At 33.1% G+C, this 19,634-nt stretch overlaps 1 protein-coding gene across 1 annotated transcript in view; it reads left to right on the plus strand.

Moving 5' to 3' along the window:
• Positions 1-11,625, plus strand: part of adgrl3.1 (adhesion G protein-coupled receptor L3.1) — a 264,360-nt gene extending 252,735 nt beyond the window's left edge. The window contains exon 25 of the mRNA XM_088939011.1: positions 9,434-11,625. Coding sequence (XP_088795137.1) covers positions 9,434-10,233 — 800 coding nt within the window. The 3' untranslated portion in view covers positions 10,234-11,625. The remainder of the gene's footprint in view (positions 1-9,433) is intronic.
• The last annotated feature ends 8,009 nt before the right edge of the window (positions 11,626-19,634 follow it).

The following is a 19,634-nucleotide window of genomic DNA, read 5'->3' on the forward strand; positions in this document are numbered from 1 at the left end:
CATAAATAATCTTACCAGGACATTTTGGTATCAACAATTACAAAATAATTAACATCTTGATCGTGCGAAACATTAGATTGCATTTATTTACCTCCACCACAAAATTATGGATGCCACAGCACTGCTTAATATTACAGATTAAAAGATTTATGTAAGTGATACCACTTAATGATGATACCACTGATAAAGTAATACAGTTATAGCAGGGTAAAGCAACTTGGGTAAACTGCAAACAGACATGGACTAATCTGGATTTCGTCACATGAGAAATGGGTTGTAAAGCCTGCTAGAACTCTCAGACTATCAAACTTCAGTTGAATTTACAACTCACACTTCTGCACAGTCATAAATCTAGCATTAAAATAAGAGTTTCAGTTGATGGGTATGATTTACAAAAAAAGGCTTCTGCTCACAAAGTTGTATTTACTCCATTTTAATGTTTATTTCTACTATAAATTCACCAAACCATGATTTATCACACAAAGGTGTGTCTGAACTTGAACATACTGTATGTATTAAAGAAAGAAATCAGTAGAACTGCAATTGAAAGTATATGTAAGCACTGGATCTGATCTAATGATTCTTTAGCATAAAACCAAACATCAAGAGCACTCCATCTCCTCAACAATATACTGTAAAAATGTAAAACAGCAGAAACATGTGACAAGGTTAATAAATGTAGTATTGTGGGCCAGAATATTTAGACAAGTCAAGCTGCTCACTTTAGAATGTGACACCAGGTCAAGCAATAACCATGATGCCCTTTAAATGCCAATTACAATTGTGTTTAGTAGCTTAGTACTTGTGTTAATATTTATCAGATAAAAAATGAAAAGATATAAACCTAATTATAGATTGTTACAAAGTGCCTTAGGACATAACCTCCTTTTCAGATTACAAGTAATCTTTCTTGAATTTTGAAGATTCAGTTCCTAGAGACCCGCTTAAAGAACTTACTCACTAATATTGAAAATTGTAAAATCATGTAACCCAAAAAATCAAAGATAGCAAGCAGTCAAATATTAACGGATTTATTGAAAATTCTAAAACGTATCTCAGGTTGCCGAGCAATTATTTTTGGATTCATCCAAGTGTATTTGTATACAGAAACCCTCCACCTCGAACATGAAATGATAACTTCCCACACATGTCAGCTTTCTGCCATACAGATGCAGAAAGGAAGATATTCAGATGACTGAGGTCACTGAGAAACTGTAAAAAGAAATGCAGCAATGAAACTTGAATCAGTATACATTTTTATCCAGTACAATAAGATTTGCATTAGCACTTGTCCTGCAATGCAGATTTCAATTCATATGTTTTTGAAAAAAATATGCGAAAAAGACTGCTACAATGCTTACTACATTGTAATCACAGAATTGAACACTAATTCTTGTGTTAACAAAAAATTAGACATTTTGCTGCATTACTTAATGTATTTTAAAATGGAAACAACTGAATAACCAGTTAACTGAATAATTGTATAGAAGTTTTCTTAAAGTTACAGGAATATATTTTCAGTTAACTGGTGTAAACTTTTATCAGAAATCAGATGAAGCCTACAAAAATTACATCCTTCTATTTTGTTTTGTTTTTTATAAGCTTGCATGCTAGAGGCAGATCCTTGCCGCAGTGCCACATATCTGGTTTTCAGTAAAACTAATGGAATAGAAAGGAAAAACAACTTCACTGATGTAAAGGAGGGGATTCAAAGTGTAAACACTGGGTGAGTGACACTGTAGAGATGGCTTGCTTTTAACACTGTGCTCCACAGAGAAAATAAAGATAACCTTCACTCCTCACACTGTGATTCACACTGGTTAAATAAAAAAAGTCAACATGAGAGAGCAACAAGTTGCCATTACTTTTACATACAATTGGGTACATCATATCTTATGTGGAAATGCTTCCATACTTTGTAAAAATCTTTTGACCATTCAACTGAAAAAATATTATGAAATACCTTTTGGTTTTCGTAAGTCATTAAGCATTTTTCTTGAAAATACAGTCATCACAATGTTACTGAGACAGGTCACTAAAATGCTTCATCACCTGTTCTGTTTTGCATTAGCTTTTTTTTTCAAAGGATTATTATGGAACGGTACTCACTCAACCACTACAAATTAGAGCAGAAATAATATGTTGTCTTCTGAATTGCTGAAGACTGTATTTCCAAGACAGATGTGTTGTATACTTATACAGTACTTCACCAATGGAACATACCATTTTTCAAATGCAACATGGAAAATATATACAATGCATAAATACTGTATATATTTTCCTCCAAATCTATTCTTGATAAAGTTGATTTACAAAGAAAATGTAAGTGCTGTATACATTAAGTATTTTTGACAAAACAAATATATATTGTGTTGTGCATTTCATTTTGATAGTGCACCTGTCACATTTATCAATCTTATTGACATACATGTTTAGATTTATTCACATCCCAAGATTCACTATTTTTTCATCTTTTTGTTTAGCTAATCTTGAGAGGGTGCTACTTATGTTTATGGGGTCTTCTGAGTTCCCTTCTTGGATTTTAATCTTCCAGGGAAATCCATTTTCAAACAGGATTTCAGTTTGATGCAAGAGACCAATTTTTTGGTTAACATCGTCTTAAACATTGAACTCCATACTGTATATCCCTCAGTGCTAACAAGAACCCAAAACACATAATTATTAGTAGTAATAGTATCTGTGTTGTTATTGTTAATTAACAGCCTTGATTTATAATGAATTATGAAATAGAATAATCTGCAGAAACACTGATTATGTTATAGTAAAGTTCTCTAATGTGTAATCAAATATACAGATTTGAGAATAATAGCTAGAATGCCCTTTTCAATACCCTTTTGTAGTGATGTTTATTGTTGCAATAAAAATGATATATTTACAGTGATTATATATACAGTGCTGTGAAAAAGTATTTGTTGATTTCCTCTAGTATTGCAAATTTTTGACACTGAATGTTTTCAGGTCTTCAACCAAAATCTAATATTAGATAAAAAGGAACCCGAGTGAACAAATAACACATTTTTTTTGCTTATTTCATTTATTTAATGAACAAAGTTATCCAACACCAACTGGCACTGTGTAAAAAAAGAAATTGCCCCCTAGTTAAATCAACCAAATTAAAAGGATAATTTAGAGTCAGCTGATTGAATACAGCCAGCCCTGCCCAATATGAACCTCACTTATTTTGACCCTTACCATCAAAGTCAAGTTGCCAGCACAAAGATTCAACAAGCACATTCTGCCACCATCAAAGTGAAGTGATCAGAAAAAAACTGGTTGATATCTATCAGTCTCGAAAACGTTACAAAGCAATTTCAAAGGCTCTGGAACTCCACTGGACCACAGTGAGAGACATAATCTCCAATGGAGAACACTTGAAACAGTAGTGAATCTTCCCAGGAGTGGTCGGCCTGCCAAAATGTATCCAAGGGCGCAGCGTAAAATCATCCAGGAAGTCACAAAGGATCCTAAAAAAACATCCAAAGAACTGCAGGCTTCTCTTGCCTCACTTAAGGTCAGTGTTCATGACTCCACAATCAGAAAGAGACTGGGCAAAAATGGGCTTCATGGGAAAGTAGCAGGAAGAACATAAATGCTCGTCTCATTTGTCAAGTAGCACCTGGATGATTTCCAAGACTTTTGGGAAAATATTCTATGGACAGATGAGTCAAAAGTGAAACTTTTTGGATGACATGGGTCCCATTATGTCTGGCATAAAGCAAACACTGCATTGCACAGTATGAAAATCATAAAAACAGTCAAACATGGTGGTGGTAGTGTGATGGTGTGGGGATGCTTTGCTGCTGCAGAACCTGGATGACTTGCCATAATTAAAGGAGCCATGAATTCTTCTCTGTATCATAGAATTCTTAAGGAGAATGTCCAGTCATCCATCCGTGAGTTGAAGCTGAAGAATAGTTGGGTAATGCAGGAAGACAATGATCCAAAACACAAAAGCAAGTCCACATCAGAATGGCTGAAAAGAAGCAGAATTAAAGTTTTGGATTGGCCTAGTCAAAGTCCAGACCTAAGCCCAGTAGAGATGCTGTAGCAGGACCTGAAACGAGCAGTTCATTCTTGAAAACCTCCCAATGTTTCTGAATTAAAGCAGTTCTGCGAGGAAGAGTGGGCTAAAATTCCTCCACAGCAATGTGAAAGAATTATAGGAAGTATTTGGTTGCAGTCATTGCAGCTAAAGGTAGCGCAACCAGTTATCACTTTTTTCACACAGGGGATATGTGTGTTGGATAACTTTGTTTTTAAAAAAAATGAAATAATAATAAAGTGTTATTTGTTCACTCAGGTTCCCATTATCTAATACTAGACTTTGTCTAAAGTTCTGAAAACATCCAGTGTAACAAATATGCAATAATAGAGGAGATCAGGAAAGGGGCAAATACTTTTTCACAGTAATATGTATAGTAACATTATATTAGATACAATAAATGTCTAGTGCAGGATTTTAACAATATAGCTTTCATACCTCAAGGTTCTTAATTAAAATAGTTAATAAATATAATTCATCATAACAACTACAGAACAAGCAACATATTTTTCTACAGATTCTAAATAACAACTATTGAGTTGCCTAGGTATTTTGACACATTTTTACAAATATGAAAATTGTAGTATTCAGGCCTTAAAACTGATTGAGCATGATAGACGTGTCAAAATCAACACAGGGAAACAGAAGAAGAATGCTCCACGTCATAGTTGCCCTGTTCAGGTGTATATTGTGCCCAGTCCTATACTTCGTCTTTTTTCTTACCACTACCATCTCATTTAATCTGTAACTCCTATTTGCAACTTTTATTCTGGCTCACAACAACAATACTGTTTTATTTTTTTAATGAAATGTACAGAAAGATCATTCAAGACTGTTTATATAGATGTGTTCATTAATTACAATATCACATTATCTCCAGAAAAAAGACGACAGTTAACACTAAAGGAAAATCGTATGCAAACAAGATTGAATGTAAACCTTGAACTTCTTGATGATGCGCAGTAAAAAACATTATCCTCTCCATACCTGTGAAAGCCATAACTATGTATAAACATGGAATAGACTTCATTTCGGTTGGATGATAACTCCTTTTACACTCAGAGTGAATTCTAGAAGTGCTTGGCAACTTACTGAGGATTTGCAGAATGAATGACCAAAAAGCATCATAGGAATACCATACATTTTTTTTTACATTTACAGGGGTGTAAATAAACTTAAACATTGCATATTTCATAATTCATATAATTTTTATTTATTTTTATATGATACTAAAGTGTATGTTACTCCTTTTTTGCAATTAAAACTGTTGGAAAATTTTGATGTGCACTTGCATTTTCTTTACTAAATCACATGTTTAATAACACTTTATCAAGGATATGAATACATCTGGAGATAACTTTATAAAGTTAAATTCTAAGATGTTTATTTTCAAAATGCTTTTCAAACAATTTATGTATTAGTTAATTAAACAGTAGTCCACATTTTCACATTTCCTGACCTTAAATTGGATACATTTTCAGCTTATAAGATTTAATTATCTCAGTAAAACAAACACTTAGGTGATATCTACCTGACCTGAATAAATAAGCCCTTTCTATTGTCTATAAAAAGAACATACACTACACAACAGATTACATTTCAGTATATATTTCTGTGAATTAACTGCAGCCATCTCTCAGAAAAATATGTATACACATAAATATGGGTGAGAACCAGCCTGAAATAGAGCTTAATTGGTCGTTATCAATGATTTGAATGAATGACAGGAAATACATACAATTTGACTGATAATTTGAGTAGTGATATTTTTTCATCACAATGCATATAGTCATCACTTAAAATAGCCCTAAAATAAGTAAAAATCTAACCATTTTATATAGATTTACTTCACCGTTGTAATGGTACATTCAGATCATCTGATAAGAACCTACAATAGTATATACAGTAGGTACTGTATAATGGTCATTTTCTCATCTCTTTAGTCTGGGTGAGGGTGCTTTGGTGGAGGGTGTTTCTGTAACAGTGCTGTAATGTATTAATTCTTATGAATTAATCCTGATGAATAAATTGATCTATTTTCTTCTGAATTAATCAATTTCCTTGTTCATTTTTCTCTTCAATGTCTCAACCTTTTTTATTATTCTTAAAATGCATCCATCTGATAAATTCACGTTGTTATTACTGTGTTACTAGAAGCATTGGGACAACAAAAGATAGATGTTCAGAAAAGTGTTACATATGTATTTTGTGTTATAGAAAAAAACGTTTCGTGTTATTATGAAGTGGCAACAGTGTCATTCCTTGCCCAGTGCTACAGTATTTCTTGTGCAGCAAAAATGGTGGCATATGTGTTTTCTTTCTGACTCATTAGTTCTTCCCAGTAAACTGTGTGTAGGTACTGAGATAGGTACTTCTCCTTTAACCAGTTTTTCCTTCCCGAGTTTATAATGTGGTCCATTGTCTCATTGGTAGATAAACAAGCCATTACCATGCTGGCTGAAACCTTGCACAGTGTCTACAGATACACTTTGTGAGAACGATAACCCGAGTCCAGATAATGAGAAACACTAGCATCGTCACAGGAACCAATCCTACACTGAAATGTCAGGACAATGTACTGCGTTCTGTTGGAGCACTTATCTGAGCTGATGCCATACTAAGACTCTGCCATCAGATACATAGTGTAGCAGGATTCGGAATTCCTCAGGATGGATCTCCACTGATCTGTAATCCAGTTTTAGTGACCTTGGGGCCTCTGTAGTGATTTCTTGCGGTAACACAAGTGCAATAATGCCATTGCAGATGGCTGCCCTGCCAACAAAATTCTTATGTGGGCAGTTTTCTTCTTTGGACAAACCTGCAGACACACATGGCGGACATGGTCTTTGGTATAATCCATTACTGGCATAGCTGGAATTGTCCCAATTCTTGTGGTAATATGGTATAAATACTCAATACTGTGTGCATTCAAGAACAATGCAGGTTTATTTATATAGGTGGATTGTGACATAATCATACATGGAAGACAGATTCAAGCAAATAAAGCATCACCCAAACACTTAAAGTGGATCATTACTTTTTCTATTTACACAGTTTCCAAAAAAACAAGTTTCAAAAGATAAAGTGTAACGTACATTTTGTAGTGTGAATTATATTGCATTAATTTATTGTACAGGATGTTTTTTAGACACTTATTACAAGGAGCAAGGATGACCTTTGCACTTCTCTGTTCTGCACATCATCAATTTGCTTTTATTCATGTTTCCTCTATTTGTCACTGTAAGCTTACTTGTGTTTTTCTTTCCTTTCCTTCATGCTGTCGTTTAGAGCCCTACAGAGAGACAAGTATGGGAGTAAAACTAAACATTGCATATCAAATGTAATTGACCTCAGTTTACTTTCTTTTCACTCTATGCTGATAAAGGGGTGAATAAACGAGTCATTTTCTAAACTATTGTTCTTTCTCAATTACAGATTTAATAATTGTCTGACACCAAATTCTAATTTGAGTATTGAAGTTGTTGTCTTGCTATATATAATTACAATCTTTTGAAATGCTGCCTTTCTCTACCATTTTTCTACAAAAGCACAATGTTATTGAATTGTAAAATATGAATCTTTTCTATAAAGCTAATGAGACGTGTAGCACTGAATCCATATAGCTTATGAAATTCATCAGCCAAAGCTACGATTAACATGATATCATTGGCATAGCATCATGATTGCTGTCTTACATTTTGCAATTACAAACCTCAATGCAAGATAAATCTGTGGCCTGTGTTTGATTGTTATCTGAAAAAGAAACTAACATCTGGGCCAATCAAGTTGAATCTGTTAAAAATAAACAAGTGTGTTAGTAATTACAAATAATGTGAATTGCTTCATTCTCGGGACATTTGAATTTCTAATCACATTAAAATGTGAAATTAATTGTTTGGTTTAGATTCAGTTTTTGTGTATTTGTTTAAAACAAACAAAAGGACATTGTATAAAATATACTTTACTTTTTTCCTTAACAGGAAACAACGGATTTAAGTTTGCATTGATGTAAAAGTAAACAGAAAGTATTCCATCTGAAGTTTCTAATTATGGTTCCACACTTTCTCTGCATTGGAGAGAACAGAAAGTCCTACTGAAAGTTTTTAAAGATAAAATAATTACCATGTGAACAAAGGCCCGTATTTATCACTGCAAAGAAAAATGCTCTAGTGATGCTACCAAAAGCACTAAAATATGTTTTTTTTTTCCAAATTTTATTTACTAGGGATTTTTCTTTCACAAATGATATTTAAACTATATATGAAATTAAAAGCTTTGTTAAATAAGGGCCAAACTAACTTGGATTCAGACAAAAATATATTTCACATTGAAACTAAGCAATAGCATGGTCATGTACTCTTTGTTTATAAATGTGATGAAAATGTTTGTTTGCTGTGGTATTTTTATGTCCTGTCTATTGTGTTTCATTGTGAGTTTATACATCTGGTATAGATATGAATACTGTGGCATTTATTTTTGGACAGTATAAATCGCCCTCTGATATACAATTTACAAATAAAATCGGGAAAAAACAGGAAATGTTTAAAATTTCCTGTCCTCATGATACATTCAATAAGTATATTATTACGGTATCTGTCAACTATATTTTTGATCAGGAACCTAAGGTAAGGCTATCATAGTATTTACTTTTCATTTGGTATTTTGACACCCTCTAAACCTATATGTCTGTTCAAGGTATTTTGTAGACCAGCCAATCTATGTCAATCAATTTATGTAATGGTCTTAATCAGTTTCTCCATTCTATCTGAGTTGTCCATGTAGTGTATAGGACCCTAACCTTTGATTGTTTGAAGAAAATGTCATCCCAAAGACACACATTTAAGTTAAATGTATGTCGGTCCAAATTCTTAAAGTGTTTTCATTGAAGAATAAAGGAGATGATTGATCACACCATGCTTTAAAAAGAAAGATGCTTAACAATTAGAATACATTTAACAAATGCTACAATGGTCCAGTGGGTAATGATGGTGTTATGAACCAAATGAGAAATAAAGGACATGTCCAAAAAACAATGGAAATCGTTCCTAACCTCCAAGCTGTTTTAAAATATTTGTTCCTAAAAGTTTATAAACATAAAATTTCTTTAGATATGAATTATTTGTCTATTTTGCATGAACATGTGATTGTTGTAGTGTTATGGTTTTTTAATTATTTATTCATTCATTAACCAAAACAATGGAATATATATGTACAGTATTAATAAATACAACACATTAGATAGACTGTTAGTATATTTTAAATTTAAAAAAGAAAATGAGTTTTCAAACAGTTTAGGATATAGTTATTGTTGTTAAATGTCCTGGTATTCAAAGTTCTTCATTTAAAATAGCAATGTTTCCTGTCTTTCAGAGGGAATTCTGAACAATGCCAGGGATACAAGTGTCATGGATACTCTACCACTGAATGGTAACCATGGCAACAGCTATAGCATTGCCAGTGGTGAATACATGAGTGACTGTGTTCAAATCATAGACCGTGGCTACAACCACAATGAGACAGCACTAGAAAAAAAGATCCTCAAGGAACTCACATCCAACTATATCCCTTCCTACCTGAACAACCATGAGCGTTCCAATGAACAGAACAGAAACCTTATGAACAAGCTGGTGAACAATGTCAGCAACAGCAACAAAGATGATGCCATTGTTTTGGATGATGCATCTTCTTTCAACCATGAAGAGAGCTTGGGCCTGGAGCTCATCCGAGAGGAGTCCAATGCTCCTTTACTTCCACAAAGGGCTCAATCCACTGAAAACCACCAACCCCACCACTTTACCAGGAGACGAATCCCACAGGAAAACAGTGAGAGTTTTTTCCCTTTGCTAACCAACGAGCATACTGAAGAAACACAGTCACCTCACAGAGATTCCCTTTACACCAGCATGCCTGTGCTTACTGGCATGCCTGTCACAGAAACCAATGGCACTAAGACCCAGAGCGAGCCTCCAACAAGTAAAAGTAGTGACGTGGATGACGTTTATTATAAAAGTATGCCGAACCTGGGCTCACGAAACCATGTCCATCAACTACATACTTACTACCAGCTGGGCCGGGGCAGCAGTGATGGATTTATAGTTCCTCCCAATAAAGAAGATGCATCTCCTGACGAAGCAAATCAGGAACCTTCCCACTTGGTCACTAGCCTATAGATGACAGTTATTTCCCATGGTTTCTTGTTCTGATCAACTGTAAGCAGTGGTAAACATTTTTCTCTGTGTTCTTAAAATGTTGATGCCATTCGAGAACTGAAAAGGATAACAGACTTATAGGATGGCTGAGGACATTCCTGCATATCTCAGTTAAGAAGAAAAAAGTTCCTTGAATGGATTCGTGGTGTTCAAGGGGTTAAACATCATTCATAGGATCTCATCTGTAATGCTTACTAGCATTTTGACATCCCAATGGAATTACAAACAAGGCCCAAAACTGTCTGCCATTAGTTAAGTGTTTAAAACAAAAAATATTTTAGTATACTTCTGTATCCATACTGGCTTTTTTTAAATTTCTTCCTATCTGGTGAATTACAGCGCATTTTGCTGTGAAGATCCTGTGAGTTAGAAACAACAATGTTTTTGAACAAAACCATGAGGGGACTCTTTAACATATACAGTATGCTAGAGAGAGAGCATATTTTATGTTTTTGCTGTAATAATTCCAGTTATTAAGAAAAAAGAAAAAAAAACTAATGACAAAGAATTCTAAGAAATTTCTATGTAAATGTACAGATACTAGCATTGCACATAATAGTATGCTTTTTCTGTTTCTCCAAATCCTTTGTCTCTGTAAATGTAGTGATTATAGCATTTTCTTTCTGTTGTGCTGGTCTTGCGGGTTTATTCTACCAGTAGGAGCGAAAATGTTTTATTCTTTCGTTCTCATTTTTCCTATAAACTGCATATTCACTGAGCAAAACACTTAATGAAGATCATTTTCTAGCAATCACTGATGTTTTCAGAACCATTTTTAGTTTAATTTTCTTAACTGTCTCGAATTTTTTAATCAAATTATGTTCACCCACAGTGGAAGTAATGGCAAACCATTTTGAAAATTAAGCTGAAAGCTTATCTTAAAAAGTACTATAGAATTAATTGAGCAGCAATCAGTCTTTCAATGGGCTTGTACTCCATGACATTAAGAGGTCTTCATTTAAAAAGGCAGGGCCTGCGCATGTCAGGAAGAAAACAGACATTCTACTGATAAGCATTAGGCACTTGTACAAAGATGGAAATGTTTTACTTATTAAAAATGAGCTTTCTGGAGAGAGTAAACTGAAACCGTCTGATCTTTTGTTTTTTTTTTTCCTAACAGGAAAGTTATTTATTTATTTGATAAAACATATATATATATAAAATTTAAAAAATAACGTTGAATTTCAGGTGGTAACAGATTTAGCAGCACAGGTTATAGATTTTTTTATTATGATTATGGCTATTATTTATTCATTTTGTATGGTTTCTGAGTTGAATGACCTCATAACTAATATTTGTTGTAAAAGTGAAACTTGTTTGCCAGCAAATAAATGACTGATTAAGATTTACAACATACCAATTATAAGGGTTTGCGTTTTTCTGTGGTATTCATCATGTGTGGTATGTGTAGTTGCTCTCAAAATGGCTATTTCCTGAAAGGTGCATCAGTAATTTCAGCTTTTTGTGCCAACAGATGAAAGGCAACTTGCATTATGGACTAAAGTCACATATAAAAATAAACCTTCATATTTGTAACATTTCAATATGCAGTTCTCAGTTTTGTAGTTTGAATATATTAATCTCCTCTTTCTCTGGCACTGAATTATGTAGTCATCTCTTTTTATAAATTTCAGGATATGAAATTGAAAACAGCACTTTCATAAATGACGTTGTCAGGTATTGATTCCACATGGTTGAATCCAGATTTGACAGTTGTGTCCACCTGACATGTTCTTTTTCATCAGGTTGTCCACACACGAACTATTAATAATAATTATAATAATAATGGCTAAAAATACCAACAAAGCACACAAACAAAGAGAAAACAAATTGCATTCAGGGCAGTGCAGTGGCTCTGTGGCTAAGGATCTGTGCCTGTGACTGGAAGGTTGCTGGTTTGTATCCTGCGGCCGGCAGAGGAATCCTACTCCGTTGGGCCCCTGAGCAAGGCCCTTCACCCCAGCTGCTCCAGGGGCGTTGTATAAATAGCTGACCCTGCGCTCTGACCCCAAGCTTCTCTCCCTGTCTGTGTGTCTCATGGAGAGCAAGTTGGGTTATGCGAAAAGACAAATTCCTAATACAAGAAATTGTATATGGCCAATAAAGTGATCTTAAAATGAATGTATATAAACTTACTTGAAACCTTAGGAATTCATCAATTATGTAAAATGAAAAAGCAATATATAGGACAAACCCAGATGTAGACAATTGCTGATCATTGACAGCTATTCAAAATGTGCACATTCTAATATATTTGATTTTTTAAATTTAAAGCTCATTGCTACAAGCTGTGCTAAGTTATTGTTGTGTTATTTTTTCCACAGAATGTTTAAATATTTGAAAAAAACCTGCTAAAATATTTAAAGTGCATTTTCCATCCCTTCTGATGGTTCCACACTTATTAGAATCTAATTATAGAACACTGAGTGTAAACATTAACAAAAGCATACTGATTGCTTCCATCCCTTTCCTGATGTCAGTAAGAAAGTTCTTCCAGAAAAATTATTCCATTGTCTTCAAATATGATTATCAATAACTTTAAATATTCTTAGCAATAAAGGAGTAATTTACCAATATACATTGTAATGCTAAGCTTAATGCAATCAATTTCATCCAAGAATCGGTTAAATTCAGTTCATTCAATTCAGAGATTATTATAGTTTGGAAAATAATTTATTTTCAAAAGATCTTACAATGACTCAGTTTAACCAAACCAAAGACTTTTCAATGTTCATTCTGAAATCATTTTTCCCCTTAAATCTAATGCTCAGTTTGTCCTGTTTCAGTTTTTATTTTATTTCAATTGTATGGAATGAAGACGTAGATATAGCTTTTTTTATAGTACCTTTTGTTTAAACCTCCCAGAGAATGCGATTTCAAACCATGAAAAGATTCGGGATTGTTTTTGCAAATTTGACAGAAGACCACTTTTCTCCAAAAGCATATACTATATTGTATATATTTGAACCATCTTTACAAGTACAACTTGAACTACCATCACAAAAAAGATCCAGTAAAGGATATAATATACTTATTTTATTTAATCAATTTAATATAATCAAATGGATGCGCCCAGTTATTAATTGATTGGTTTGAACAGCAAAATGCTGTACTGTACTCTTTGCTAGTGTTTAAACAGCAATGCCGAATATATCAGAAAGTATGTACTCAACCCCAGTAACAATGTATTTAAAGATATTATGACTAACATTTGCATCTGTGTTTATTATTTCAGTTTCTTTATTTAATCACCCTTTTTGCTTGTGCACTGTGTTCCTTGTTTTAAAGTACAATAGTTTGCAAATACCCAAATGTGTCATTGTAAAATGTCCTGTGAATTAGGAGAAAACATGTTCCATTTCCATCTCCTTTTACAATGAATTTATGTACAATGAATGCCGAGAGACTGCTAGTTATGTGCAGTGTTTCCTTCCTGACAGAATATTCTAATGTGTTCCAAAACATTTGGGGATAGACTACCATCATATTTGCAGTTTGTTAAAGATTCAGTTTATAAATGTGGTTAGTGCATAAGCAAAATAAAATGTGGAGGCAAAGAAGCCAAAGAAGTAATATTTCTTTTTCAGCATGAATATACCATTCAGTAAAATGGAACAAAATTTCTCACAGAATAACCTACTTAAATATCTAGTTTTTTTTCTTAGATGTTTTAACTTCAAATAATTAATTCTGAAATATGTTACTTACAATGAATAGGTCTGCTGTATATTATCTTTGCATTGAGGGCATCATCCTCACTGAACTCTTTTCTTTTTTTTTGTTTTGTGCATTTGGCTGTGTGCCAATTCATACTTAATCCACATTGTTTATATACAATGTTATTCTTCTTAAACTGGTTGTTGTTATTTTTGTGAATTATTAGGCATTGCTACCTGTATGTGTAGATAGCATTAAAAATGCATAGTGGATGAGTGACCATCCATAACAAGGCTGTGTTCCATTAATACATGTGAAGCCAGCAGAGCTGATTACATTGAGAGTTAAACTATGCACATTGCAATTTATACATATCAGTGTATACTGTAGATTGCATCAGTGCATCATATTGAAGTTAAGGTTTTCATCTGTACGTGGTGTTGTTATGGATGGCCGAATCTGAAAATACAATGCACAGTTTCACAGACTCTAGCACTCTCCCAAAACAATCCTAATATCACTTTCATTTTGAAATCTGCTGCACAACTGAAAATGCAACAAAAGCAGTACCATCAGGCTGTGGTCCACTATCTGCTTCATATTCTGTTTAATAATTATAAAAGTAACTGCAGCTCTTTTTTTGCTTAAAAATAAATATAGCATATGAAATAGCTAATGGTTTGTAATTCAAACTCTAGATTGTGTTCCACCTTTTCAATTGAACCCACAACAACTCTTAAGATTCCCTATTGTTGTCTTAGTTCCACACTTTATTACTCTACGGAACATTGTCCAGTTATGGATGATCAACAATGTACTATTCATCTTCTTATTCATTTATTTTAAGCAATTTTATCTGTCAGTGGAAAAAATGTATTATAGACATTTCAAAAAACAAAATCACAAGTCCAATTTTAAATCTAATTTTAAAAAGAAATGTCTGCCTCTCTGATTTGTACTGTCCTAAGAAATGATTGCTGTGTAATTCATAGCAGTGGTATTCTGTACGGTGATCTCAATTTCGAGCTAAATTTCACCAATTATTACTATAATATAGACTTTTTATTTCATATTTGTAAGGGTGTATAGCTCTTTGAATAAACCAATAAACTACAGTAGATATGTGTTTCCCAGAGTGTTGTAACTCCTGTGACTGGTAAAGAAAATTTGGATATACTCATATACAGGTATGAACACAACAACAAATGTACTATAGTAAGATGATTGATATTTTGTTGCAATAAGTAACATAAATTGTTTGATTCAGACTGATAAAGTGCTGTTTCACAGTGATAATTAACTTAAACTGATGGTTTGTAGCAATTTTATGTATGTAATTGATTATTTTACTTAGAGCTACAGCTAAGGCAAACTAAACATAAATCAATGTAATCTCATATTATAATTATCCTTCAGATTATAAAACTCACAGCTATGCCCCTTTTTCAATGTAAGTTCTGTGTAATTTATTTTTGTACATACATCTTATTGCAAATGCTTTTTGCAATTCCCAAACCTATTTTCTATTTTGACCAAATATCCAAAGAAAACCTGCTTCTGACAATGCCTTTCAGAGCTGATTTGAAGAAATTGTGCCTGAAACACAAATTAACTTTACACCATGTTCTTCTACTCTATTATCGCACTTTACTCTTGTACTAATCAAACATTATGAGCTTGATTATGCACAATGCCTAAATAATTCCCCTACCTTGATTTTCATTTTAGAAATATCCCAGATAATGTTTTCATCCACTCAAAAGATTATCTTACTATAGAAAAGCCTCTTGGTGTTGAACTCTAAACAGGGAAATATAATCTTTTACCAAACTGTTAATAAATTCAGTAAAGCTACAGTAGGTAAGAGTGAGACCTAAAGTCTGCAACATTTAAAATTAGAGTCCTGTACATTATTAGTATGACTATGAAAAATGCTTGGATAAAGAGCATGTATTTCAAGGGTGAAGAGGGTTAATTAAAAGAAAAATCTATTTGGTCATATTCTGCAATGTCAGCTGCAATTAAGATTAATGATCTAAAAATTCCCTTGCTAATTCAAAGACCATTGTTTTTCCTATTAACGTTGTGCATTCACCTTTTTAAGAGTATTTTATCATTGAATGCACTAATAACTTTCTAAAATATATTCAGCGTGTGTTAGCCTCACGAAGAAAGTTTGTCCCCAATCTCCCACTATGGTAAAGATCATAATGGCACTAGCATCATTTATTAAATGTGCAATCAGCAATCTTAATTTTGTCTAATTTTATCTTAAAATGAAGAGTCCAGCCAATAAGTAATGTGCTGAGACCTACGGGAAATGCCTTACTTTGTTTGCAATAAATTGAAGTTAGTGTTCCTTGACAGAAAATATCAGTTGCATAGGCTTTATAATATCTCATGTTCACATAATCATTGTTCATTTTTCTTCAATTAGTTGTGCACAGTTAACAAAATAATTGCAGTCATTTCATACATTTAGTATTCAAATTATTTCAATTTAATCTCTAATCCATCCATTTTGAGTATGCTTGTCTTGCAGTCAATATATAACGTGAAAATAGTGTATCATCCTTTTTAAAGAAAATGTTGCAAAAAGTAATAGCTTTTCTCTTCTGGGCAGTGCAGTTAATCTGAACTTTCTGACTATCATTAAATGTACAGGTAAATACATTTCTAAACACATCTGATCCATGGATTGGCTAAATACGGTAGTTACTGAAAACGAGTACTTTATTTGACAATTAAAGATAGTTGTACTGTAACTAGAACTTGATATGAGGCTGGGTTTTACCAGATGTATCCTCCTATTAAAATAATTACAAATGATATTGTTCTTTTCAAAAACATTACCCAAACAAAGTATTGTTCTTTCACATGGTCTTGCTCTAGTATGATGATCCTTTCAAGGACATAACGAATGATGTACTGTATCTTTCAGGGAGTCTTTGAGGATGGCAAGATGACAATGCTCACCACCATGCTCCAGCTCCATCCCTCATTATAGGTTTACACTTCACATACTGATTAATTGCATTTACTCAAGAAAGCTACACATCTGTTGAGATGCTACTGATTCAAAACAACAAATTCAGTTTCCCGAACATGGAGAGAAAGAAAAAGCATCTACACTAATGGACAGTTGGCCGTGTAGCTACAGTATGTATTCAAACAAGAGATTCATTGAATTACAGGTAATCATAAATATCGGTAGCCTAAAACCTGTAGTAATCTGGTAAGGGAAGGATTAACCTGAGGTGAAAACAAACATGAAAATAAAGCAATAGCAGAAAAAAGGACGTCTGTTACCAAATACCTTTTAAACAGACAACAGTTTTTATTAAATAAATAATTTAAAAGTTCCTGGAATTTGCTATAATGGAGTTAATCGCAATGAAAGTCTTTTCATGTTGCCATCATTGACGTTATGTCATATTCATCCTTAATATTCAGAGTGCTCTGCTCCTTGAGAAAAGTTCAGACATTCTTACTGAAAAACATTTTCATTTTTTTTTCCATTATTGAAGTTTCAAACACAAGACCTGAATAGGAATTTCATTTTGCTTTCAGCAGAAAAATGTGAACATTTAAATTATTTAAGTAAAAGGATTGCAATTTAAGTAAATGGGCTGTTGAATAGAAGACATAGATTATCAAGAGACCAACAGAGTACTATTGTTTGGTTAGGGTAACTATATAAACTTGACAAAAATTGTTACCTTGAGGAAATATGAGAATTAACCCAGGTGGTGGGAGGGGGGGTTAGAAAGTAATAAATGTGTTGATGTTCAGCATATTCATTAAGTTCTGTACACTTTATGTTCTGTAAACTCAAACTCCTAAATTGAAATTTTCTAGATAGTGTTTTCTTTACCTACTGTATAAACCATAAAATATAAAAATAATAATAAACAAATCAACAGAAAACTTCAATATTTAAAGGGAACTCTGTAAAAGAGAAAAAAGAATCTCTGATTCAAAGATGTGTGTGTGTTCAAAGACATTCAGGAACATAGAAATAAACCATTTACCATCATACATTTACACCTCTTCTTTCCTAATCAGAGACCAATATAATGATGACACAATATACTGTATGTTGTCTCATTAACCTTTCAGTTTGTAAACTTAAGACTCCCTATACACACATAATGTTTGTGTCAATTTTATAAGAATTAAGACTGTTTTTCCTTTTTCAAGAAGCACAGGGAATATGGTGCAACCAAATGCTTCATTAAAATGACCCTGTGTCTGAAGATACATTTTTAACTGATAATAATATTTGCAAAACAAAACATAAGTATACTTGTGGGGATTCATTAAGAATTTGTTTGAAATTATGTTCTGTAAAATATAATTAGTGACACAGACAAATTAGATCTTTGTTATTTCTGTATGTCTTTTAGAATAAAGGCTCTTTATAAGAATATAAGATATTTTATAAAACAAAAGGAGGCCAATTGGAACATCTTGCTCATTCATTGCTGCTACATTAGGGTGCCAAGAGTTTAGTTCAAAGAGGAGTTGGCCCTAGACACCCTAGACACCCACCATAGTCCTGTTGTTGAACACACATAAACAGAGTAGTAGCCTTGTTTTGAGACTACTTTTATGTTAAAAATGTCAATACATGAAATGTTTAAAAAGAAGAGGCGACTACTGATATACAGTAATTCACTTGTGTGTTCAATACAACATAATGACCATTATTATATTCTTCAATAATGTGCAAAAATTCTAGAATGTTTTTGTAAGAAGCTATAGATTAGTTTGTACATCGTATGTACTGTACGGCACTGAAATTTACTTGACTACAGTATGTGAGTAAGAAGATGCTTTGGTGTACATGAACTCTTAGAGGAAGATGCATTTATTTGTATTCTGAATTATTCTAATGTAACCCACTTTTTGGGACTTATATTTCCATTGTTTGAATAATATTAATTATCATTGAATTTCAATGATTTTTGAAGTTCAATAATTTGAAGTTCAATGATTAAACAGTAGTTAGGGGACTAAAAAGCTTTACGCTGTATATGCATATACATAAAATCATACAATCTGAGGTAGTTTCTTTTGGTCCATATTTACAGCAAGTACACATAAGGGTTATTTAATGCCACCAGCTTTCATTCAAAACTAAGAAAATACCAAAAAGGCTGTGTGCAGTATGTTCATATTTTTGATCAAGCCAAATGAAGATTCAACGTGGTCCTCGGATTGAAACTTTCAATAAACAGTATGCTTCGACAGCTGTAAAGAATAGTAATCTTACTTTTCAGGAAACTATATCCACTGACATCTTGTATTGGCACATACTGTATAATGTATTGGAGATGGACAGTTAAGGCATATTTTATAGTACCATAAATGACCTATTCTACTGGAAATTAAAATTGTAGTAAGAAAGGAAAACAAGCTTATACCGTATATCCATCCCTTTCCTAATCAGTTTATACAGTTGAGGGTCATGGGGGAGCTGGAGCCTAACCAAACAATGGGTGCAAGACAGTATACATCCTGAACAGGGCTCCAATCCATTGCAGACAAGCTAATACATTTTGGTAAAATTAATGAAACTAGCATTTCTGCTGATATACTCTTATATATATATATATGTTTTGTTCTTCAGACTCATTTATTGTAAATTTATCCTTTCCTTCTCTGCGATGATATTGGGAGCTCAAATAGCATTCTTTCAAACT

This window comes from Atractosteus spatula, chromosome 1 (genome assembly GCF_055471065.1).
Source record: "Atractosteus spatula isolate fAtrSpa1 chromosome 1, fAtrSpa1.hap1, whole genome shotgun sequence".
Classification (NCBI taxonomy): Eukaryota; Metazoa; Chordata; class Actinopteri; order Semionotiformes; family Lepisosteidae; genus Atractosteus; species Atractosteus spatula.